This window comes from Mustela putorius, unplaced genomic scaffold (assembly GCF_011764305.1).
Source record: "Mustela putorius furo isolate JIRA1106 unplaced genomic scaffold, ASM1176430v1.1 tig00003899_pilon_pilon_pilon, whole genome shotgun sequence".
Lineage (NCBI taxonomy): Eukaryota > Metazoa > Chordata > Mammalia > Carnivora > Mustelidae > Mustela > Mustela putorius.
The window spans coordinates 16,020,030-16,045,676 of record NW_025422048.1 but is presented as its reverse complement, the minus strand read 5'-3'; the positions used below and the strand labels follow the sequence as shown (position 1 = coordinate 16,045,676).

General features: G+C 47.7%; 1 protein-coding gene across 1 annotated transcript; it reads left to right on the top strand.

Moving 5' to 3' along the window:
* Positions 1-3,377: 3,377 nt before the first annotated feature.
* Positions 3,378-5,804, top strand: LOC101677305 (the record flags this gene model as incomplete). Its single annotated transcript, XM_004778418.2, has 1 exon — positions 3,378-5,804. A coding segment is annotated over one exon (549 nt), but the record flags the coding sequence as incomplete, so codon positions are not given.
* Between the last annotated feature and the right edge of the window lie 19,843 nt (positions 5,805-25,647).

Below are 25,647 nucleotides of genomic sequence, written 5' to 3'. Positions count from 1 at the left end.
TTTTTTTAAGACTTTATTTGAGAGAGAGAGTGTATGGGAGGGGTGGAGGAGCAGACTGTCGGAGGGGGACAAGCCCACTCTGTGCTGAGTATAGAGCCTGATGTGGGGCTCGATCTCACGACCTTGAGATCATGGCCTGAGCTGAAACCAAGAGTCCCACGCTTAACTAACTGAGCAGCCTGGGCACCCCGCAAATAGATTTTAAATAACCAGCTCCTTTGGTGCCATCTTCCCACTTCCACTCTGCATGCTTGGAGAGCTGGGATGCTTCCTCCACGAAGCTGGCTTTTGCCCCCTCCCCACCCAGGCTTTGCCTGAGATTTGCTGGCTCTGACTGATTTTCAGACGGAGCCCATCGACATCCATTGGGTGAATTTCTCAACTCTTGATCCTTTATCCTTACCCCTTCCACTAATCTCTGAATGAATTTACTCTGCACTTCTTTCTAACTGTTCCTGTTTGATTTGGAAAGGCAAACACTTGTGTTTCATTTGGGACCTTTTACTACAAAAGCCTCTGATTACACTTGGACCTATTCTCTCTCTAAACCAATATAGCAGTTTGCAAAATGTATTCCTCCCGTATGTATTAAGAGTGGGTGACCGCAGATAGAAGAATTGAGGTATATGCACTCTAGCGTGGGAAAGAAGAGCCAGGAGACTTGTATAATTTCCTAAAGACAATAGTTTTAGCCTATTGCCGTTTATAGTCAGTGTGTGATGTGGGGGAAGGCATTTCCTTTGCTTAATGGGTCACGGGTCACGTCACTGTAGGCTATTTTGTCTACTTTGGTTTCTCCCAAGGCCATGGTTGAGATTTTATCATTTTCAGGCTGCTTATGCTGTTCTGCCTGCCTCAGGCAAAAATTGTAATGTAAAAATAAAAATAAAGGGGCCAGGACCTGAGCAGGCTGAGGGTCAGGGAGACAGGGGAGAAGAGGGGAAGCCTGTCTAACTATTCCCTTCCTCACTGTCACCACTGCCCCTGGGGGCTCCTGGGCCCCCCTTAGCCTGTGTGTTTATCGGTACAACCTTCTTATTGGTGAATTGGAAATACTGATTAAAATTAAGGTAGCAGGGGTGCCTGGGTGGCTCAGTTGGTTAAGCACCCCATTCAGCTCAGGTCGTGATCTCAGGGTGGGGAGTTCAGACCCTACGCTGGCTCCACAGTGGACATGGAGCTTACTTTTAAAAAAATCAAGACCACAAAACTTTGAGACAGTAATTCCTTTCATGCAGAGGTGCAAAGATATATGCACATATTAAGTCTAACCTTGCTAGTAATCACAATATGCAAATTAAAACAGTGGGGTACCTTTCAGCTATCAGAATGTCAATGATTTGAAAGAAAATCGATGCCCAGGGAGAAGTGAGTTGGGGGAAATCAGAGAGGGAGACAAACCATGAGAGACTGAGGACTCTAAGAAGCTGAGGGTTTTGGAGGTGGGGGTTGAGGGGTGGGGTGATCCTGGTGGCGCCTATTAAGGAGGGCACGTTTTGCATGGATCACTGGGTGTGGTGCATAAACAATGAATTTTGGAACACTGAAATAAAATAAAATATTTTTTTAAAAAAGAAAATCAATGCCCATTATTAGGAAAGTTGAAAGTGTTCATGGATATGGATACAATAGTAGCAGCTGTGTGGAAGGCAGTTTTAACATGTATCAAAATCCATTAACAGATGAAATCCTTTTTATTTTAAGATTTTAATTTTAAGTAATGTCTACACCCAAGGTGGGGCTCAAACTCACAACCCCGAGATCAAGAGTTGCATGGTCTACTGAGTCAGCCAGGCAACCCAGATGAACACCTTTTGATCCTAGAATTCCACCTGTCAGAATGTACCCCAGGGAAATATCAGAGAAGCCTATAAAGATATGCACACGAAGATATTAATCTCTACATTGTTTATACTTGTGAAAAATTTGAAACCATCGAAATATCCATCCGTTAATTAGTGGCCATCCATAAGGAATAATACACAGCCCATAAGGTATCAACATGGAAAGATATGCAAGATATATATATTTAAAGCCATTGGCTCAGTCCTTAAGCATCTGCCTTTGGTTCAGGTCATGATCCCAGAGTTCTTGGATGGAGTCCCACATAGGGCTCCCTCTCCCACTGCCCCTGCTTGTGTTGCGTCTCTCACTGTCTCTCTCTGTCAAGTAAATAAAATCTTTTTAAAAATTTTAGAGGGGCGCCTGAGTGGCTCAGTGGGTTAAAGCCTCTGCCTTCGGCTCAGGTCATGATCCCAGGGTCCTGGGATTGAGCCCTGCATCGTGCTTTCTGCTCAGCGGGGAGCCTGTTTCCTCTCTCTCTCTCTCTCTCTCTCTCTGCCGGCCTCTCTGTCTACTTGTGATCTCTGAGTGTCAAATAAATAAATAAAATCTTTAAAAAAATTTTTTAGAAAAGTCACTCAGCTTCACTGTTAATTAAAATGAATGCAAATTAGAGGAATAATGAGTAGTGATTATTGCCTTTCATATTGGTGAAAAGATGCCAAGATTAACACTCAGTGTTGTATACAGCCCTAGTCTCATTGATCAACCATATGTATTAAAAAGCAAAACTTTTTTGACCTCAAACACTAAATATGTTTATATGATTGTTTTTATAAATAAAAACAGGATTATATTCCTCATTCTTTTCTGCCAATTGAAAATTCATGTGTACATTGATGTTCTGTGCAATAGTGTTTGCAATAAGAAAAAGCAGAAATATTCAGAATCTTCATCAGTAGAGGACTGGTTAAGTAAATGACTAAATATCAACATACATGTTAGGGGAGTGATCAGCCGTTCCAGAGAGTGAGGTAGTTACGTATCATTGACATGGTAAGAGCACTGTATGAACATATCAAATCTGAAAGTATACACAGAAAACGGAATGGTAGTTCGTGGCGGGGGCGGGGTGAGGAATGTGAAACTAAGTAGGGAATCTGTTTCCCATTGTTCTAATTGTGCTGTTGAAAATGTCTTAACAACTTGTCTGTATAACTTTTCCCTTTAGAAGCACGCTAAAGATCTAAAACCAAATTTCCAAAGTCACTGGAATCATTAAAGCAGAAGGCAAGCATTTTACGGTTGAGAAAATGAATTGGGTTTTGTGTGTTCGTACTTGCTCACAGTTGAGGATTGAAAAAATTCCTACAGGGATTTGAGGCAACAGGAAACGGGTTCATGCTTCTCAGCTATTGAAGATCATGTTTACGAAGGCACTCTTCTAACGTTTTGTGCAAGTTTCGTTTTGCTTCCGTTAAAATTTAAAACATAAAAAAAAAAAAAAGGACCACCAAGAGGAGGAAGCTGGGTCTCCCGGGAAAGGCACGTGCCCCTCCCCCTCTCTTCCCTCCTCCTCCTCCCCTTCCCCTCCCTCCTCCTACCTCCAGCCTCTGGTCCCCACTCCGCCCCCCCCGGCCCCCCTCCCTTCCCCGTCCGGGGGCTCCCGAGCTCCGGCGCCCCGCCCACCCCAAGGCAGCTCAGCCTTGCGGCCCCGGCGCAACACCGGCCACCGCAGATCGTCGATCGCTGCGGCTGGGAAGGAGGGTGTTCGCGGTGCAGCGCGGCTGGCATCTGCGGCTGCCCGGTGGGCCCTCCGCACCGACTGCCCCCGCGCGCGTTTCTCGGTCCGTCGATCGGTGGGTCGGCACAGGTTGCTAGAAGCCCCTGGCTCCCGGCACCCTCTGGGAGGCGACACCAGACCGATGGCGGCTCTGTCGGCGGCGGCGGCGGCCCTGTCGGCCGTGGGGGTGCGGCTGTCGCGCTCGGCGGCGGCCCGCGGCTCGTACGGCGCCTTCTGCAAGGGGCTGACGCGCACGCTGATCACCTTCTTCGACCTGGCCTGGCGGCTGCGCACCAACTTCCCCTACTTCTACGTGGTGGCCTCCGTGATCCTCAACGTCCGCCTGCAGGTACACATTTAGGGCAACTGGCTTTGTGGCCTTCGGGGGTCCCGAAAGGATGGCTGGCTTCCATCCCCGGCTCCCCCGCTCTGGAGCACAGCGGCCAGTAGGGTCGCGCGGCGGACTCGCCGGGCTGCCTTCCCACCGCCTTATCTTTCCCTGTCAATGGGCGGCTAGAAATCATCGTTTGCAGAAAGCCTATAGCATAACCAAAAAAGCCGAAGATAGAATGAAAGGGTGATTCTCTAGGAAATAGTTCAAGGAGCAGGAAAGAACTTTAAACTCTGAAAATCCTCAGAAATACTTGCGACGTTCTTGCAACCGTAAAACCCCAAACAGCGCGAACGAGAGGAAAGCGACGGTGGTCCCAGGATGCCCGGGGGCGGGGTGTGTGTGTGGGGGGGGTAACAAGAGGAAAGATTGCTAAGGACCGAGAGGTAAACTAACTGTGTAACAACGGTCCAATTGGGAAAGCAAATCTCCCAAAATGGAATAAGATGTGAACAGACTTCAGCTGAATGGAATGAATTCCAAGCCGTTAGATGGATTGAGATGGACGCTGGAGGGAATTAATAACTTGATGGAAGACATGTCTTCATCCCCCAAACCGAGTCAATGGCGAACAGAAGCTACAGGGCAAAACAAACATTTCAGACTGTGCAAGGAAAGCAGGCTTCGAAAGGGAAGCAACCTCAGACGCGGCCGGGTTTTGAACAGCTGCCAGGAGTGGGAGAAAGGGAATCAGCTCGATCACGGATGGGCACGTGCGGCGCTCGCAGAGACAAGTCATCCCGTGCAGCTCAGCTCTGCAGTGAACCGTATTTGAATAATCATTCCGATGGAAACAGAAGTTATGGTTTTCCGTCTTTAGACCATATCTGTCAGCTAAGCTGGGAAGACTTCACGACGGTGGTAAGACCGGATAGGAAGGTTAGCCTCTCTTGGACAGTTGGGCAGACAGGAGGAAATGGAGCGGTGGCGTTATTCTCACGAAGCAGGAAGTCCAGATGGTCTCTAGTTCAAAGAATAAAGCAGGTTTAGGGATCCTATTATTAAAGCAAACAAGGTAGCCAACAGGAGATTTAAAAATAATGATTCAGCCATAGTGAAGGGTGGAGGGGATATTGGGAAAGCAGGAAGTTAGAATTCCTTCTGTTACCAAGTCAAAAAAGTAGTAATAAAAGCATATTCTTAAGAAAGGAGGTAACCACTAAACAGGTGTAAATGTTTTTGCCTCTGGCTTGGGGAACTGCATTGAGCAGGATGGGCAGGGATTTACTACTTTTCATTATATGCCTTTTTTTCACTCTTGGATTTTTTGCAAACTATGTATGTATTGCTTTGATTAAAAATTAAAAGTTCTTAAAAACTGAACTGACTGCAGTTAGGAGAACATTTGGGGGAGGGGGGCCGGGAATCGCCTCAGAAGGCCAGAGAGATTCTGCCTTCCTACCTTTGTGCAGCCCTGTTATGTGCACGTGTATCCTAAAATGTTTCTGAACGATCCCACGGAATATGATTCCCTTGCTTTCCATGCAAACATTAGACTCCAAGGAAAAGCTTTTAAAGCCCAGAGCTTCCTCACTCCCTGAAACTGCATGAGCAAATTTCTGCAGCAACGTATTTAAGGTTAAAAAAAAAAAAAAGATTTATTTTATAAAACTTGAGATTTTTCCAAACTGCTTTCCAGGTTTATTGAGGCATAAGTGACATATCACATTGTATAAACAGAAGCTGCCCAGTGTGTTGGTTTGATTCACTTCTACACTGCAGTGGGATTGCCCCCAGCCTTTGCTGACCTCTCCCATCACATAATTACTGTTTCTTGTGGTGAAAACAGTCAAGATTCTGCTCTTAGCAACTTTCAAGTGTATAATAAAATATTAACTAGGATCACAATGCTGTGTCTTAAATCCCCAAAGTTTTGTGTGTCTTCTAACGGGGAGTTTGTACCCTTGGATTAACATCTCCTCACTGCCCTTTAGCCCCCATCCTCTGTTTCTGTGGCTTTGGCCTTTTTCGATTCCACTGATCCATGAGATCAGACTGAACACTGATGGACACTTCGACGAGGTGCTTACATTTTAGTATCGGTCGTAAGAGCAAGCAGGTGGAACAAACCAGATGTCCCATGCCAGTGTGGGGGTGCAGGGCAGGCCACCCTGAGAAGAGCTGCCTTGGTATGACCTTGACTTTGAGTCAAAGGCAGTCAGAACCCAGCAGATGCCAGAAAAGCTCTAAACCTCCCCATCAATTGCCTGCCTGTACTGGGAAGCAAGCTTGAAACAGTCCTCTTTTTTTTTTTTAAAGATTTTATTTGGGGCACCTGGGTGGCTCAGTGGGTTAAAGCCTCTGCTTTCGGCTTGGGTCATGATCCCAGGGTCCTAGAATTGAGCCCCACATCGGGCTCTCTGCTCAGCAGGGAGCCTGCTTTCCCCTGTCTCTGCCTGCCTCTCTGCCTACTTGGGATCTCTCTCTGTCAAATAAATAAATAAAATCTTAAAAAAAAAAGATTTATTTGAGAGAGTATGAGCTGGGGGAGGGGAAGAGGGAGAAGCAGACTCCCCACTGGGCAGGGAGCCCCCTACACGGGGCTCGATCCCATCTGAGGACCCTGGGATCAGGACCTGAGCCAAGGCTGACACTTCAGGGCTTCAAGGATTGAGCCGCCAACGAGGTGCCCCAGAGATTCCTCTTTACCCAAAAAACTGATCTGCATACCAAGATGATCTTTGTTTTCCAATCATCTCCCCCCTTCCTAATGGTCTTTCTCCCCTTTTATTTTCAGACCCTACCCCTCTCCCTTCCTGTAAGCTTCGTGTTGCCTCACTGTTTCTGCAGTGTCCTGTCGGTGTGGATTCCCTGCTATTAAATTTGATTTTCTGTTAATCTATAGCATGTCAGTTTGAGTCTTAGTTGGACAGGAAGGACCTTGAAGGGCAGAGGAACTTCCTCCCCAACAGCAGGACTTTGGTTTAATAAAAATAGCACAACTATACAATGGAGTACTGTGTAGCCATTAAAAATAAGGGATTCTATTGGATCAAAGTGAAATGAATCTAATCGATGGAAACTCCCCTCACAAATGGCTTGTGATAGAGCCAGTGGGACACACACGCACACACACACACACACATACACACGTACAGATGTATACACGGATATACATTCGTAAACCCTAGCACTAAGTGGAGTGAAACGGTGCCTGGGTGGCTTAGTTGGCTGGGTGTCTGCCTTCAGCTCAGGTCATGATCCCGGGGTCCTGGGACTGAGTCCCATGTCCGGCTCCCTACTCAGTGGGGATTCTGCTTCTTTCTCTCTCTTTCTGTCTCTCTCAAGTAAATAAATGGAGGGACACCTGGGGGGCTCAGTCCGCAGCGTCTGCCTTCGGCTCTGGTCATGGTCCCAGGTCCTGGGATCCAGTCCCGCATCGGGTTCTCTGCTCAGCTTCTCCCTCTGCCTGCTTTTTTTAAACAAACAAATAAAACCTTAAAAAAAAAAGAATATTTGGAAATGCTAATGCACCCTTAGAGTAAGCCGTGGGATGTTCTAAGCACTATGTGTGTGTGTGTGTGTGTGTGTGTGTGTTTATATATATATATATAAATATATATGTATGTTTATATATGTATATATGTATATGTGTACATATGTATATATACAGTATTATTACTAATAGGAGGCATTCATTGTGATGATTAGTTTTTAATTGTGTTCTTATTACTTAAATTGTGAGGCCATTGCATTTTTGGTGTAAGATTCACTATCCAGTGGGTGCCACAGACGCTGGAATTTGGGGGAACCTGAGCTAGGCTCTCAATTCCTGGAAGCCCCTTCTAGCGCTACTGGCCTCACACAATGGAGGGCCACAGGGGCTCAGCCACTGACAGAGGATTTGAATTCTAACCAAGGAAACTCATTTATTTTTTAAAGATTTTATTTATTTATTTGACAGACAGAGATCACCAGTAGGCAGAGAGGCAGGCAGAGAGAGAGGGGGAAGCAGGATCCCCACCGAGCAGAGAGCCCAATGTGGGGCTCGATCCCAGGACCCTGGGATTATGACCTGAGCTGAAGGCAGAGGCTTTAAGGTACTAAGCCACCCAGGTGCCTGGAAACTTATTTTAATGAGATATTAAAAGCATTCCCGGGGCACCTGGGTGGCTCAGTGGGTTGAGCCTCTGCCTTCAGCTCAGATTGTGATGTCAGGGTGCTGGGGTCGAGCCCCGCATCGGGCTCTCTGTTTGGCAGGGAGCCTGCTTCCCCCTTTCTCTCTGCCTGCCTCTCTGCCTACTTGTGATCTCTGTCAAATAAATAAATAAATATCTTTTTTTTTTTTAAAAAAAGCATTCTTTATAGCAAACGCTCAAATAAAAGCAAATTGGTCTCAACGTGGAAACTGTAACTAATTAAACATCACTTTATTCTCAGAAAACACATCTCCTTGCCCACGAACGAAGATCAAATACACACATTTCTAAACAATTACAGTTTAAAACTTTTAAACTGCAAAGAGCACAAGGCTTTTTGTTTTGTGTTTCACTTTTCAAATCATTTCCCCTAATTCCCCACAGGGATAACTTCTCTCACCCCACAGCCAAAAAAGCCCCAAACCAAAAAAACAACAAAAACCACAAAAGACAGCCTGTGTAACTACAGTATTCTTAGGTTTATTAACCTGTTCTCTTCCATGCTCATCCGACCTTCGAGAGCTGAATATCTCTGGCAAGGTTTACACTGACTTATTATAGTAAGAAACAGTTCTCTTGAGCACAGCTAATACTACCCTAGAGCAAGAGAAGATATCCTTTAACTCACACTCCCCTATGCAATCCTACGAAAGCATTGGACGGGTAGGAGCTCCTCCTGTCCATGCTAATATTTCCTACCTTGACTCTATCATTTCCCCCTTCCAGGGCCTCTCCTGATTTGACCAACATCTGACTTTACAGGCACAAACGCAGCTTCCAGACCCAGGACTTCTCCGCCTGGGCCTTCTCTGTCACCCTTGACCCCCTTCCTTGGACACGGTTCTGTGACTGCCTTCAGACTCAAGACTGGTTCTGGTCGCCTGAATGACTACTGGCATTGACGCCTTTCTCCAGCATCTCAAAAAGATTCTCTAGAATCCTTGTCCCCAAGACATGGGTAGAGGTGGTGGGAGACTTGTAAACTTTGTCTTCCAAGACATGACTTACCAGAAGTCTCATTTTGGGTGTTTCTACTGCAAATCTGAGAACCTCACTTCAAATCCTTCCTGAAAATGGCTTGAGAACCTGAAGGTCAGGTTCACAAGCCAAATTTTGTTGAACCGAAGGATGTGAATGACTCTGGGCAAGCTGACCAAAGTCTTCAAAGGTGGAGGCCACTGGACAAGGAAGGATATCCAATATTTCGGGGCTTTGCCAGATGCTAATGTCTTTCCATCACCTGTATTTCCACTGCCGTGGCCTGGAATAGTGAATCCCGGTGATTCCTGGCAGTTCCCAAAAGATGGGGATATTAAGTAGATAGAAAAGTAATGTAGAGAGTTATAACCTTGCACTCCTTAAATTTCTAACATGTACAAACACCCTTCTAACATTTATAGGATTCTAAAAACACTTCCTCCCAGCATAACTTAATTACCCGACACAACCAAGAACTATGCATACAAACATTCCCAACTATCCTAGCTGGGGGTGAGGTGTTGGAGCCTCTGTTTATAGTTCAAGTTCTCCCAGTGATGACCCTTAATTCTCAAGCTGTGCCCTTATCCCAACTTGATATTGACATTCTGCAATACCATGACCTAAAGGGTGAATTCATCACTACTACACTATCCTATTTACAATACTAAAGAAGAGGTGAGAGAGTTGAAAAAGCAAACAGACAATCAACCGGGAAGCACAGGTGGAGAGTATAGTCCTGATTTATGCAAAAGCCACGAGGTGGTCCTGTCCGTTTATGACTTCTCTATCAACCCTGCGTGGTTTTGTTTTGTTTTTTTTTTTTTCCTTTCCTCCTGGGAATGCTCAGGTCTTCCTTCCTGAAGAGGCTGAGCCGTTGATGGTCCTCTATAGGATCACAAGCCTCTGTTCTGTGCCCCCTCGGGCTTGTAGTGAAGAAGGCACCTTGGGGTATCTCCTGGGTCTCGTTCATATTCCCACTTGTCTTCATTCTATAGCATGAACACCATGATCACCTGTTTAGAGCGACTCCAGCAGCTCAGAGTGGTTTCCAATTCAGTGGAACCATGGTTTCAGATCATACTGGATGTGTTTCTTCTGGGGAACTAAAACCTCGAAACCAGCAGAGTAGCAGGAATGAGAAGTCAAACTTGCCGATGGCTCAAGCACAATGAGCCCTTCCTTGATTCCCACCCATCTTTCAGGCTTGCAAATCTTGGCAGTGGGAGAAACAGCACTGTATGTTGGTTGCTGGTTCATATTCTTTATTACATCCTAGCGCTCTGCCGTGATTCTCCTGCTAGGGCTTGCCACAGGCTGCATAGAGCTTCCTGGTTTACCCTCCAACATTTGGGGCCACTCTGGCATCCGCCAGATGATAAAGGCCAAGGTGCAGAGTGAACTAGCCCGGGAGCGGCCCCTGCTGGAGAGCCTGTTTCAGCCGTGGGTGCACATGTTCTCATTACTCAAGCCTTGGATGGTGGCAAAGAATCTCTGCAGTTCCCATAATGATTCACTATGACATTTTACTTCGTCTGTTGATAAGGGGCGGGAGCACTCATTGATTCCATTTGCCCCTTCTTATGCTATACCCCCTTCTCCGGGAGCCAGGGAGCCAGCGCGGCTGTATACAGGAGGCAGACGCTGGTCTCAGGCTGCAGGTTTCTGAAGTTGGGAGGCCTGCCTGGGCAGCCTGTACCCGTGGGGTGAATAGGAAGAAAAGGGTGGAGGCAGCCTCCCACTCCGTACCTCTGGGCAACCCTCAGATGGCGCAGAAGGAGACTACAGTGCCTTCTGGGACACAATGTGCTGCAGTATAGAGCTCAGAGGAAACCACAGGACCTCTGGGGGGCCCTGGCAGCTGCCAGCCACTAAGGAACACTTCACCTGGATGGCCTGGGCTGGGCACTTGGTCTGGCGCGTTTCAAAGGGCACTCAGGGGCGCCTGGTGGGCTCCGTTGGTAGAGCATGCAACTCTTGATCTCAGGGTTGTGAGTTCAAGCTCACTTAAATAAATGAATAATTAATTACTTAATTAAAGGGCACTCAGATGTTCCTCCCTCTGAGGGGTTCTTAGTCACAGTGGTCGGGGACAGGGGTGCACCCAGAGGCTAAACATCAACAACAATAACAGAACGTTACTCTAGGCCAAGTGCAGATGTTGCCCAATGCCAAGTCTACCAGGTAACTGGTAGAATCAACCCAAAGGAGGGGCTCAGGGTCCCACCAGGCCCACTGAGCGGCAGACTCAGGGAAGAGCTCCATTTCCCCCTAAATGCCATCGGCACCCCCTCTCCTCCACGGTAGGTACTCCTGCAGGGGTGTTCCGGGTCCCTTGGCACCAGCATGGATGGAAAGGCACTTTACAAGTAGCCTCTGAAAGGTCTTGGTTGGTCCGGCTCCCAGTTGCAAGTTGCCAAGGTCAACGGGCAGAGGTGCTTTCAGAACAAGGCCAAGGGGAAGGTTCACCTGTGTTATAGCAAATTTCTCCCTCAGGTTCACCTCAGTGTCTCCCCATTATAAGGACCCTGAGTCAATGTCAATTGATTCATGCCTTGGGACTGTATGTGAGCTATTCCTCCGGCTGTTACACTGGTATGGTGATTCAAATTCTTGACGCCTCTGTTGGCCAGACCTGAGAATCTTTCTGGTTATACAGATCAACGGAGGCCTTGGTGGACTGTCCACGGATTCCATTCCTGGGGATTCCAAGCTTAAGGATCCGTAGTCAGAGGTCTCTGTATGTGTGGTACTCTGTTCGGGCCGGCTTGGCGATTGATACGGCATGGGCTGCATAGCTTAAGCAGCAGACATTCATTTTCTCCTAGCACTGGAGACTGAAGTCCAACCAAGATCAAGGGGCCCGCAGAGCTGGTTTCTGGTGAGGCCTCTCTTTCTGTTGTAGTAACAAGGCAGGTCATCCCAAGGAGGGCCACTCTGGCATGAAATTATTTTGAGCTGAAGGCAGCAGAGACCCTGTGGGCTCAAGAGACATTTTTGCCCCTCCTTTAACGACATAGAAGAATCTAAATCAGGAGGTATTTCCCAGAATAAGAGTTATTACCAGAGATACATTTTATCTGAGAGACCTATCTGGATGGCAGGCCAAACATGTAACTACCAATATCTGCTCTTTTTATCACCCCATGAAATGCATCCCTTTCCTCTGAAGTCCCAGACCCCTGCCCTCTTCTGTTTAGTTCAGGATGACACATAGACCTCCCTTTGCCTGTCTTTGGAATTTCCAGGTCAATGTGGAGTCCCTGTATGTATCCTATTACATTTGATTGTCAATATGTCTCTTGTTAATTTGATTCTTAATCTATCTAGAAGGACTCTTGAAGGGGAGGGAAATTCTTCCTCCCAGCACTGTCTTATAGTTGGCCGCCTTCTCACTGGGTCCTTACATGACTTCTCTTTACGTGTGCATAGAAAGAGATCTCTGGTATCGCTTCTTCTTCTTCTTTTTTTTTTTTTTAAAGAATTTATTTATTTATTTGACAGAGAGAGAGAGAGATCACAAATAGACAGAGAGGCAGGCAGAGAAGGAGAGGGGGAAGCAGGCTTCCTGCTGAGCAGAGAGGCCGACGGGGGGCTTGATCCCAAGATCCTGAGATCATGACCTGTGTCAAAAGCAGAGGCTTAACCCACTGAGCCACCAGGTGCCCCTTTCCTCCTCTTCTTGGAAGTACACCAGTCCTACCCTTATGACCTCACTTAACCTTAATTACCTCCTTGAAGTCCCTAGCTCCAAATATTAGGGCTTCAACATATGAACTTGGGGGGGCTTGGTGGGGGGACACAATTCAGTGCATAAGAGCATGGCGGAACACTCCCAGGTGTCTGTTAGGTACCAACACCCATTCTGCTGCTGATGTGAACTGCCACCACCTAGACTCTATTCTTGGCTCCGTCCAACATGCTACAAACCAGACAGCCCAGTTGAATGGCACCTACTTTTCACCAGCATCCTCATCTAGAGAGAAGAGCTAGCCAAAGCGCTTTTGCAATTTTCTGATGCTTCACTCATCCACTAGTTTCTTGAGGCAAAGGTTACAGGACAGACACATTCCTTTGGAGGGCAAAGTGAGGGGGTGAAGGGGCGGATGCCCATGGGATACAACACAGTATTCTCATGTTCAGAAATCTTGATTCTCTTCCCCTACCTTATGCTCTTGGGTTCTAGCCCCTCAGTGCCCAGTATCACAGGGTAGCAGATGGTCCAGGTTTGCGTTAGACAACCCAGAAAGCAGAATCACAGCCTGCTACTTGATCCCAGCACAGTGAATAAAATTCATGAATGTCTACATTCTGCATTTAACTCTGTTCCTTGACCAACCCCGCATCTCACTTCCAACCCCAGGGAACATACCTTAAGTCAACTTAGAGGGATGACAGACTCTTTGGATGGTGGATACTATACTCTCCATGAGGTAGCTCTTTCCCCTCTGCACACAAACACAGAACAGACAGCAATGACTGACTGGCTCACACCATGAATTAAATGACCATCGGATCCTTCTCAGTGGATCTGGAACAACCCTATCTTCACACTAATAAGCACATCTTCTCTACTTGGGGAGGAAGGAGAGTAGCAAATGGTTGACTTCAATATTTATTGCCCCCTACAATGACTAGTGCAAGCTGATCATGATTCTACCATTCTTTCTGTCAGCAGATGGAAAAAAACCCCACTGATCCAATCAGGACCAGTGAAATGTGAAAAGTGCACTGGGGTGTCTCCAAGAAAGGTCTCTCTCCTAAGAAGTAAATACACAGAGGTGTGGTCCTTCTTTCCCTGTGGTCCCTTCTTTCCATTTTCCCCTATTGTTAGGTCTGGAAGTGTCCCCTGGGAATTATTGTAGCCATCTTCCCAAGAGCTGGACAGTAATACACCCCGTCCTGGAGGATGACGGATCTGAGGGAATCACAAAAAAATCGAGCTGAAGCTCTGTGTCCAGAGCCTGCTATACTTCTGGACGTCTTCCCTGACGTCACAAAAAAAAAAAAAAAAAAAAGGAAGCTCTTACTGATTGTGTAACACAGGTGTTTGAAATGCACACGTGCATTTCCTGTGTCTGGGTTTGGGATGCTATGTCTTGCCCAACATAAATTGAGTCACTGAAGTCAATGCCATCATTCAAACTATCACTGATTTATTGAAGGAATTCAATGAAAATAAATCAGATGGTGAAGGCCGAGGGAAGGGAGGTGACTTGCTCAAAGTCACTTTGGAAGTTAGTAGCAGATAGAAGACTAGAACCCTGGTATTGGCCTGGAGAGTCTGAAACTTTCCAGATATTCTAGGATTCTGATGAAGACCAGTTAGGATGAGAGAAAAGGTTCTTGAAATGACTGGATCTCAAAAGGCATCTCTCCAAATGGTTCTTCATGAGATACATTTTTCAAAGTGTTCCTTCTCAAAGAACATATCGACTAGCAGGTGGCTTAGGAAAAGCGGTTGTCTTGGCTTGACCTATCTCTGTGCCTGTCAATCAGGACGAGGCCTCAAGAGGCTCCATGGGAGCCTGCTGTCCCTTCCCCTGTCTCTTCCCTGACTAGACATCATTTTCCCTCAGTTCTCCAGCTTCCAGGCTGGAAGCCTGGCCTGTGAGGCATCCACAGAAATAGCCCAGGAGCTCCCTGGTCCAAGGCAACGTATTATGACAGACACTCATTTGACTAAATTGTTATATATCCACACGAATTCATCCAGTTCCAACTTTTCAGCCTGTGAGAACGCAGCCTAAACCAAGAAATAAGAGTGCCATCTAGAGGTCATTCATATTAAAGGGAAAAGTGTTGGAACATTGGTTGTTTGCTGTGCTCACAATTAGGCAGGTCCTTTTCCTACTGGGACCTAAATTTCTTTGCCTGTAAAATAAGGTTGAGGTCCTAGATCAGTGGTTCCCAAAGTCATCTCCACGAAGTGTGTATGCCTTTACGGGTTGGTAATTAGGGTTGCTCACCAGAATTGTCTATGATCTTTGAAATAAATGTCCATGATTTACCCCTAAATATTCTGGCTCACTGAGCTTGGAGCAGAGTCAGGGCCTGGACACAGGTATAAAACAAAAACTAAATACAGGGGCGCCTGGGTGGCTCAGTTGGTTAAGCGTCTGCCTTCGGCTCAGGTCATGAGCCCAGGGTGCTGGGATCGAGCCCCATATCTGGCTCCCAGCTCAGCAGGGGAATCTGATTCTCCTTCTCCCTCTGCTCCTGTTCATGCTCTTTTCCTCTCTCTCTCTCTCTCTCTCAAATAAATAAATAAAATCTTTTTTTAAAAAACAAAAACAAAAGAACATCCCACAGGTGCTTCCAAAGTACTCCCATGTTAGAGATCTGTGATATAGGTGGTGACAGGTGCCTCTCCAACAATCTAACAAGGTCTTCCTCACTCCTGGGCTCTGGAAACCCCTCACATTCGAATGTACATTGTGGATTTCCAATAGGTGTCAATGGCATTCAGCTTTCTCAAAGGTGTTTGACCACAGAACCAATACATGAGCATTTCTCAGATCACACTCAGGAAAACCTTAGATTGGTCACCTTGGGCTGCCAAAACAAAATACCATAGATGGGGCGGGGGGGGGGTGTGGTGGAACTTAAACAACAGAAATGTATTTCTCGCAGTTCTGGAGGCTGGAAGTTCAAAATCAAGGTGCTGGCCAAATCAGTTCCTGGTGAGAGCTCTCCCCCTTGCTGGTAGATGACTGTCTTCTAGCTATGTCCTCCATGGCTTTTCCTCAGTGTGTGTGTGCAGAGAGAGAGAGAGATCTTCCTCTTCTCATAGGAACACCAATCCAATGGGATTAGGACTTTACCCTCATGACTTCATTTAACCTTAATTCCCTCCTAAAAGCCTTATCTTCAAGTACATTCATGTTGGGGGTAGGGCTTCCACATATGAAATTGGCGGGGGGGGGGGACACAAGTCAGGCTATAGTACTAGGATGTATCCAAGCCACTCAGGGTCAACGTCTTAAGATTCTTAGTAAGCTATTTTCTTTGATGAACCACTGTTCATGCTGTTAAGGATTTTCCTATGGGAAGACAGCATAAAGGGACCCACAGGGGTGTGTTTTCCAAGTGTTCTGATGGCCTGTGATGAGAGATATTGCCAAAGAACCGAGTATTCTGTGAAGACCAACAAGAACCAAAATTCTGAGCCTGCTCAAAATGCTAGTCCAAATCACATTCTCACTTCTATCGTAGATGAAGCCAAGCCATGCCTTGTTTATCATCACAAAGCAAAAAGGTTTACCGATCCCAGACAGTGGTCTAAAACCCTCTTCCTGGGCGCCTGGGTGGCTCAGTGGGTTGAGCCGCTGCCTTGGGCCTCAGGTCATGATCTCAGGTTCCTGGGATTGAGCCCCGCTTCGGGCTCTCTGCTCATCAGAGAGCCTGCTTCCTCCCCTTTCTCTCTGCCTGCCTCTCTGCCTACTTGTGATCTCTGTCAAATAAATAAATACAATCTTAAAAAAACAAACCCTCTTCCTGCATCTGAACTTTGCACAACATTCACATTGGGGGCTAGATGTTTATTTTCTCTTCCACTCTCCTGGAGGGAGACAGGATACTCCCTGTATTTTTCCTTCCTCTTTGGGTACAAGGAGGGAAGGCTGAGTTGAATTCCAACTCCTGGAAAACTCACGGATGGTTCCTTTATACTCAGTTTGTCATTCAGTGTTCACCATTATTAGATTAGAAAGGATTCACACACCTGGAGTAAGCTCATCTCCCCCGAACAGTGTTCTTCTATATTCGCTCACGTCCTTTTATGAGTCTATGTTGTGTTTCTGAGACTCTGCTTCAGGTATTGGCTCCCATTTCCACGCACAGACGGTGGTAGATTGATTACAAAGGGCCGCCGCAGTTCCTCCCAGCCCTTTGTTCTGGGATTCTACCACTCCTTCCATCTGGAAGTGGAGTCTGTTTCTCCATGCTCTTGAACTTGGGCTGCCTGTGACTTGCTTGACCTAAAGAAGGCAGTGTAAGGGACAATGTGAGATTTGGGAGCTCATCAAGGAGACTGTGAAGCTTCTATTCTTGTTCTCCCGAAGCCCCAAGACCTCCCTGTCAAGAAGCCTGGGAGCCTAAATGTCCTGGGAGTTGCGAAATACAGAGACCCGTGAGCCACAGTGTAATCGGAGCTAATGAGAGCAGGAGGCCAGGCTAGGCACGTGCACCCCTGAGCCCTGGTCTAAAGCTGGAAAATACTGACTTGCTATTTGGATCTGACACAAAGGACCAGTGGCTCTCGGCCCTGTGCTCTGCAGGGCCCCATATTGCTGGCAGTTGGGCAGTGACTCAAGAGCTTTCCAGGAGGGCAGAGAGAAGGCCCCGAACCCCAGCTTCATATCAGCAGTCCACAAGCCTTCCTCAGGGTGGCGAGGTGCAGAGCTGGGGCTGGGCTCTCTCCAGTACGTCCTCCAGGGGGCCTATTGCCATTTTCTGGATTCTTGCTCTCTGTCAAAGCTGTCCTGAGGGTCTACTCTCACCAGAACTCCATTTTATAAACATGCACACGTGAGTAGGCAGGGCTGAGAGAAAGAGTCGGCATGGTGGTCAGCCCAGGCTCTGCCCTGCCTGAAACTCAGCCTTGACCCTCACATCCCAGGAGAGGTAGTCCTACCCATGCGGCCCACAGGCCCTGGTGGGCTCTGTTTTGTGGGCTCGCACTCAGGGTCATACCCCACTGAAGCCTCATGGTCTATCACCAACGGCTACCTACACATCTAGATGCCACTGTGACATCCCAGTGGCACAAAGAGAGCATGTCCCAAATGAAAACTACTGAGGAAACAATGAACACACTTGATGCAATGACAAGGTGGGATGGCAGCCGTGTCTTCTTCCTTGCACGAGTGTCCTTGCCTTTACTGTGAAGTTAAACTACTGATGAGAGCGTTAATTGGCCCCACAAATGGGGAACCATTTGGCATTATGTACCAAAGCTACACATCAGCCTCCCCTGCAACCTGGCAATCGTAACTCTGAGTTCTCGACCTCACGGAAATCCATACAGCTGTTCAGGAAACGCTGTGCTCAAGAACAGACCTTGCAGAGCAAGGGAAGAAGCAGAGAGACTAGTTAGGAGACTGTTAGAATAACCCAGGAGCGTGGTAAAGGGAGTCTGGGCAAGGGTAGTAATAGCGGAGGTTCAATAAAGCAGTCAGAGTCTGGCTGTAGGTTGAAGGCAGAGTTGAGGATTTGCCGATGAAGTTAATGTGGGGCAGAAAGAAATGGAGGAGTCAAGAAAGACACCAAGGTGTTTGTCTTGAGTAGAAAGGAAAGAATTACCCTATACCAAGGAGGGAAAGACACAGGAAGAGCAGGTTTGGGAGGCAAAAAAAAAAAAAAAAAAAAAAAAGTCTTGAATAAAACTTTCATAAATACCACATAATTCCATTTATTTAAAAAAGTAAACCAGCAAGATCAGTGAAACTAAGTTTCACTTCACTGTTCCAATATATAAGCAGTATACAAACTTAGTAAGAGTTCTACTTAAAATTGCAACTCCAAACCCATTATTCAATTACATATTTTAAACTGGAACACCAGGAGCCACATGAAGTTTGGGCCAAGCTGTTGCCGGCGTCGGGGAGGCAGGTGACCTGCAGCCCCGTTTCCTAAAAACACACGATTTACAAAAGACACTGGAGTGTCATAGCCCTAACCAAATGATGCGTTATGGGCATACATGTGATTATGATGTTTGTGAAGGTGATGTCATCATCAGAGCGGTAATTCAACATTGTGGTGTTGGTAATAGACTTAAGCAAATGCCTCTCATAAAACCATCTAATCCCTCCGTTTTCATCTTTTCAGCATCTGCGGAGATGACCATATGATTTGCAAGTTAAGCGATTTCTTACCATCTAATCCTCTTTATATTCCCTCATCATGGTGCATCACTCGGAATATGCTGCCCCAGATTATGGTGGCTAATATTTGTGGTTTTCCCATTAATGTTGCAGACAACATCTGCAGCCTCCGTGCCAGCAACCTCTGGCTCCGAGATGTATGAATAAGCATGAAAACGCGTCCACAGAACCTCGCGCAAGGGGCGTCCAGAGGCCGAGGGTCCGCTAAGGAACTGCAAAGGGTGAGAGACCGGCGGGGAAGGTGTGCACCAGGCGGACCCCTCAGTTCCAAAACTTAGGGACCTTTCCCTCTCCAAGTGCAGCAGGCTCCGCCCCCACCGCGGACAACGCAGCGCCCTGGGCTCCTCCCCTGGCCCCGCCCCTCGCCCGCCGTCCGCTTGGGAACCCTCGGCCTCGCTCCTGGAATCCCACCCCGCCTCCTCTCTAACGTTAGGCCCTCCGCTCCTCCCGACCTCGTAGCCTCGCGCGCCTTCCCCAGTGACGCGCCTGCGCCCTAGCGGCTTTGTGGGCGGAGCCTGCGCCGCCGTCGGGTGCCGCCCATGACCCCGCCTTCCCCTTCCCTGGTCCCGCCCCCAAGGAATGCAAGCCTGCTTAGGCCTGGGAATGTAAAAATGGGTACTAACGGGATTTCATGGTGTTTGGTAAGGACTAAAAGCAAATGTCTCAGGTGAAATCATACCCACCGACCTAAAATAGGCCCAGTGGGGAATGTGCCTCACAAATGATAATAAAAGGGATACAAAGTGCGGCGGCAACTGGAGAAAAAGAGAAGCGATTTGAACTCTGGGTGCTGCTGAAACTCTCAGGCCCCGGGAAGGAGACATTGCAGCTGGGGCCCCTCTAGACGGGATAGCAAGAACAGCAGGGCTGACACCTGCATCCGAAGTCTTTATGAATCCCAGGGAGAGCCCTGTGCCCCACCACCCTGTATATTTAAAGACAGAACAGACTGCCACAGGCTTGCTCTCCTTTGCCTTGGGAGATTTTTCGACCATAAGGATAGGCTATGTGTTGGGATTTTTAAAAAAAAGATTTATTTATTTGGCAGAGATCACAAGTGGGCAGAGAGGCAGGCGGGGGAGGGGCGGGGGAAGCAGGCTCCCCTCCTAGCAGAGAGCCCAATGTTGCGGGGCTCAAGTCTCACCACCCCTGGGATCATGACCTGAGCAGAAGGCAGAGGCTTAACCCACTGAGCCACCCAGGCGCCCCAAAAGATTTTAAATAACCTCTACACTCAATGTGGGGCTCTAACTCAACCCTGAGATCAAGAGTCCCAGGCTCTAGGGACTGACCCAGCCAAGCACCCCTGTTGAGATGTTTAAACAACCCTCAGATGTGGGGAAGACATGCAATTTTAGCTACCTGGAAATTGTGTGCAAGAACTGGAACCCTGTGTTGATATGTTTAAAAAAAAACTGCCCCCAAACTCTTCTACCCATCTAACTAATTTAATTCTGCTATTACAAAGACTTTTTAAGACCTAGAAACCTCAGGTGCACAGGACCAAGATTCTAATGCTGGCCTTACCAGGAATCAACTATGGGCTTGCTGCTCCTAGCTTGGGTCCTACTGATTTCTGGACTTATCCCCTGTACAATCCTACCAGTCATGCTACCTCTGCCTTATCCTTGGGAATATCAGGAAATTCTCCCACCACTTCCACAATCCCCAAATAGGTGCTTGTGGCCTTCAGGAAGTGCTAAAAGGACCACTTTTCATAGGGAGGTATTATATTGCCCAATAATTTAAGGGCCATACTTCTGTAACCAAAGGGTAGAGCTTAACAAAGAGAGGGACCCTCCAACCTGGCCTGGAGACCCCATTCCCCTCCTACCAAGACCCTGTTGTTAATGTGTCAAAGTCTATCTTTCTGAGCTCTGCCCTGGTTCAGGGATGGCTCTCATGGCAGGGTCACAGCTTAGATGATGCTGGTGTTCACAGTGAATAATAAAAATCGACAAGTGATATTTTCTGAAGCAAATACATTTTATTGGAAGAACACAAGCATTTTACAAAATGCAAGAACATTAAGCAACAAAAACATTTTATTTTTTTAAGATTTATTTATTTATTTGACAGACAGAGATCACAAGCAGGCAGAGAGGCAGGCAGTGGGGGGGGGGGTGGGAAGCAGGCTCCCTTCTGAGCAGAGAGCCCGATGTGGGGCTTGATCCCAGGACTGTGAGATCATGACCTGAGCCAAAGGCAGAGGCTTAACCACTGAGCCACCCAGGTGCCCCAACAAACACATTTTAAATACAGAAATGAGGATAGCTCAGGGAAACACAACAATACACCTTCTAATTATATTCTCTGCAGTAAAAGAATATGAAGGTACCCTTTCAAGATATCACTCATTTTTTAAAAAGATTTTAAGTAATCTCTATACCCAATGTGGGGCTTGAACTTAATGACCCTGAGTCAGATCAAGAGTCACATGCTCTACCGACCCAGCTGGCCAGGCACCCCCAAGGATGAGCTATCACTCATTCTTGGGGCCTAGTCCCAAACTCTAAATATAACAAAAGTATCATTGGCTCAACTCTGATAAGGTGAAAAGTATGAAACCAAGTAGCTATGGCTAGGGAACTCAGTCACATAGTAGACAGAAGGGTGTGGGACACAGCCTCAGAGAAAAGTGCCTACTGGGGAGACCCAGCAGCCTGAGACTACTGCCCTCCATTCTGCACAACACAAATACAGTACATAGACACATTTTGACATGTTCTCATATACAAAATATTTTCACAGATTTCTTGCAGGAGCACAAAAGCACAACTGTAAACCATGAAGACAACCCCAAATCCAGGCCAATCCCAAAGTCACATTAACCCAAAGTCAGTTTCTGGTCCGATGACAAACAGCTGATGGCCCACGGCTGCTCCTTGAGTCCAAGTCCTCCAGGTGAAGTTCACGGCTTCTGTAGAACTGCTGTGACTCAATGAAGTGGAAAATCCTACAGACTAAAGGTTACCTTTATACATCGCCAGGGCAAATGCCACATGTAAATGGAACAATACAGACAAAGCAATAATAAAGAAGCAGTAATCTCCCATTTCCCTGGACAGAAACTTCCTTCCCCTTCAGTTTGCAAATCTAAAAACATTTGAGGGGAGCACTCATCTGTACACATGGGAGGGTTTTTTTAAACATATTTTATTTTATTTTAAGTAGGCTCAGGGAGCCCAACACAGGGCTTAAACTCACAACCCTGAGATCAAGACCTGAGCTGAGGTCAAGAGTTGTATGCATAACCAGCTGAGCCACCAAGGCACCCCTTTCTTTGCTTTTTTTTTTTAAAACCACTTTATTGAGGTATGAAGGTATATGACTGACATACAACAAACTGTACATATTTAATGTATACAAGTTAATGAGTTCAGAGATCGGTATACATACATGAGCCATTACCATAACCCATGCCATAAACACAGCCATCCCCTCCAAAGTTTCATTCTACCCCCAGTAATTAGCATTATTTTTTGGAATAAGATGACAGAAGGTAGAAGATCTACCCTCTTAGCAAATGGCGCAGTCTGTGTCTCCTCTGAGCTCTGGAGGAGAAGCCTGGTGTCTGGCTCCCGCCTGTAACCATATTCCACATCCTATGAGTCAGCCCCCCAAGGCGACAACCTACAGTCCTTGAGCAGACAGAAGCCTGGCTTCTCCAACAGGCCTTTCAGCATTCTGTAAGGCTACTGTGTCTGACTAACCAGGGAGGCTGAGGCAATCAGTGAATTCTCCTTGGGAGTCCCTGAACACAGCCCACGGCTACCCTTTTCTGAAGCTGAGAAGCAATACGGTAGGTCTGCAGACCTACCGTAGAGACAAGGGGGGCTCAGGAAGCCAACCCAATCTCATGTGAGGGGCGGCCCGTCCTTCTCTAAGCTGAGAAGCAATACGGTAGGTCTGCATGAGCAGAGGAGACAAGAGGGGCTCAGGATGAAAACCTAATCTAAGCTGAGGGGCGGCCCGCTGGGCAGCAGTCTAATCCACAGGCTGCACTCCTGGAGGCAGCAGGGGGGGCAGAGGGGGTCAACTCAAACCCGAGGGGCCTAGAAGCATCTCATCAGCGGTCTGAGAGAGCAACGTTTTGCACGTTCTTCCCACCCATTCTTCTTCTTCTTCTTTTTTTTTTTAAGATTTATTTATTTATTTGACAGAGACTACAAGCAGGCAGAGAGGCAGGCAGATAGAGAGGAAGGAGGAGGAGGAAGCGGGCTCCCCGCTGAGCTGAGAGCCCGATGCGGGGCTCAATCCCAGGACCTGGGGACCAGGACCCGAGCCCAAGGCAGAGGCTTTAACCCACTGAGCCACCCAGGGTTACAGCCACGTGCACAAGCCCACGAGGATCAAAATGTCCCCTGACTCACGTACAGTTCATTGACAGCGTCCACGCGCTGCTTCTCCTCCCACCAACGTGCAGAGTACACTCAGCAGAAGAGTGAAGGAAGTTAATAGGGAAATGCTTGGAATTCCAACCACAGTCCCAAACACAAAATTGGGATTCCAAAGATCCCACATATGCCACGGCTCTGCACGGTGGACATTACTCCATTCAATATCTTTGTGTCAGAGCACAGAAGTCTGACCATCAGCCATAGCCAATGGCTGATTCCCACCCATTCTGAGAGGCCTCCACACTAAGGCTCCATAAAGCAGCGTCCGAAGCCTCCCCTCCAAGTATTCTGTCCAGTCCTGCGTCTCACAAAGGAGACAGATCGCCCCTCTGCCGCTCCAGGGCCCTCAGGAAAGGGAGGGTGTGAGAGGAATAGCACAGTTCACCTTGTCAGTGGATGGCTGACATCAGCATATCAACCTGAACCGTCCCTAAACAAGGTTTGTAGTTTCAAACCTCACTGCAGTGGGCTCTGTGGCCCAGCGAGAGCTCCTCATGAGAACACAGGCAGGGGTAAAAGCCGCAGCAGGCAGAAGGAGAAGCCCTGTTCGGACTGAGGAACTGTCCCTTGGGTGCTGTTGGCACCAAGAGCTTTCGAGGGAGTTCTCAGTGCAGGCCTCGATAACTGTGGCCAGCGCTGGGGACTCACCAGTCAGGGGAGGGTGCAGATCCCAAGGGGACCTGGTATCTCCTGCTAGCGTGTCATAAGGGCAAATAAAATAAGAACTAAAAGTTAAGTGACCCCTGTTCAAAGGAGGCGAAGGACCTCCCCTTCCCTTTTCTGAGAACACTGACTTCAGAAAACTTCTGAATGTGGGTCCCAGTTTCCCTGCACAGGAGGCAAATCTTTTTCAAAAGCTAGACAAGCCTCTGGACAATTGTGCAGTCCAGGAATGGGTCCCCGGGGACCCTGCAGGGCCCGAGAACAAGGGGAAGGGGGACGACTTAAGCTGCCGAAACAGAAGGCTCAGCTACACCCTCCCGAGAAGTGCAGAGGGGACTGACCACCAAAGACCATGTCCGAGGGCCTACAAAGACTCTCCTGGTAACAAAACCAGCATGAGCAACAGTAGTTCCTCCTCCGAAGGGCCTCAGGTCATTGAGACCTGCAAAGAGACAGCAGAGTGAGGGGCTAACTCCCTCCCGAGGCCTTTGTCCATAGGCCTACGGTAACAGAATTAAAATGAGACAGCATAATGGCCATGCGCCTATAAATCCATTCTTGGTAAATTGGAAAATGACCCCCCTCTCATCCTAACGAATGTCTCCATTCAACGAGACAGTCGTAGTTTCTCAGACCATCTCCAGCAACGTCCAATGTCTTCTGTGCCCCAGTTATGCCGCCCCAGAGGTTGTGTGGGGAAATGGAAAAAGGCAGGAAACCCACCCCTGAGCCCACAAGGCCCACCACTTTCACCCCGAGTCCCTTGTCCTCGTGCTGTCAAGTTTCCTCATACTCTCAGAGTGTACTCACATCCCTGCTGAGCCCGAGATTTCTCTATCAAGAGAAAGCAAGAACTTGAAATGGGGAAACCGTAACACCCCTCCCCTCCTCAAACTGCAACTCCCCTTTATCCTCTCACCCCTCTGGTAGCTTCAGTACAACACTGTGGTGTCTATAACAGGCAAGATCCCCTGGAGGCAAAGTCATCGCCTCCCAGGAGAACCCCAAAATGGCAGAGGGGTCGGATGACCAAGCGGCTACTTGTAGCAGATAAATAAGGGAAGGGATGCCAGCAGCCTGTGGGTATACGCCCTTCTGGGCAAAAGAAACAGGAGGGCTTAATCCTCTAACTGGAGACCTGACCCAGGAGGTTCCCAGACATCCAAGTTCACGTGCACAAGCCCATGAGGATCAAAATGTCCCCTGACTCACGTACAGTTCATTGACAGCGTCCACACGCTGCTTCTCCTCCCACCAACGTGCAGAGTACACTCAGCAGAAGAGTGAAGGAAGTTAATAGGGAAATGCTTGGAATTCCAACCACAGTCCCAAACACAAAATTGGGATTCCAAAGATCCCACATATGCCACGGCTCTGCACGGTGGACATTACTCCATTCAATATCTTTGTGTCAGAGCACAGAAGTCTGACCATCAGCCACAGCCAATTTCTTCCCTGGGACCCAATCTGTCCCATGCCCCACACGCTGCCATTTCCAGCCAGTATGCATTTTCTGTAGGAATTTAACAAGTCACTTGAGCCATGGGAATGTCAAGGGAAGAATGGTCTGGCCAGTGCATTAAAGAACATGCCAACAGCAGCAGTTCACCTTCATCAAGCTCTC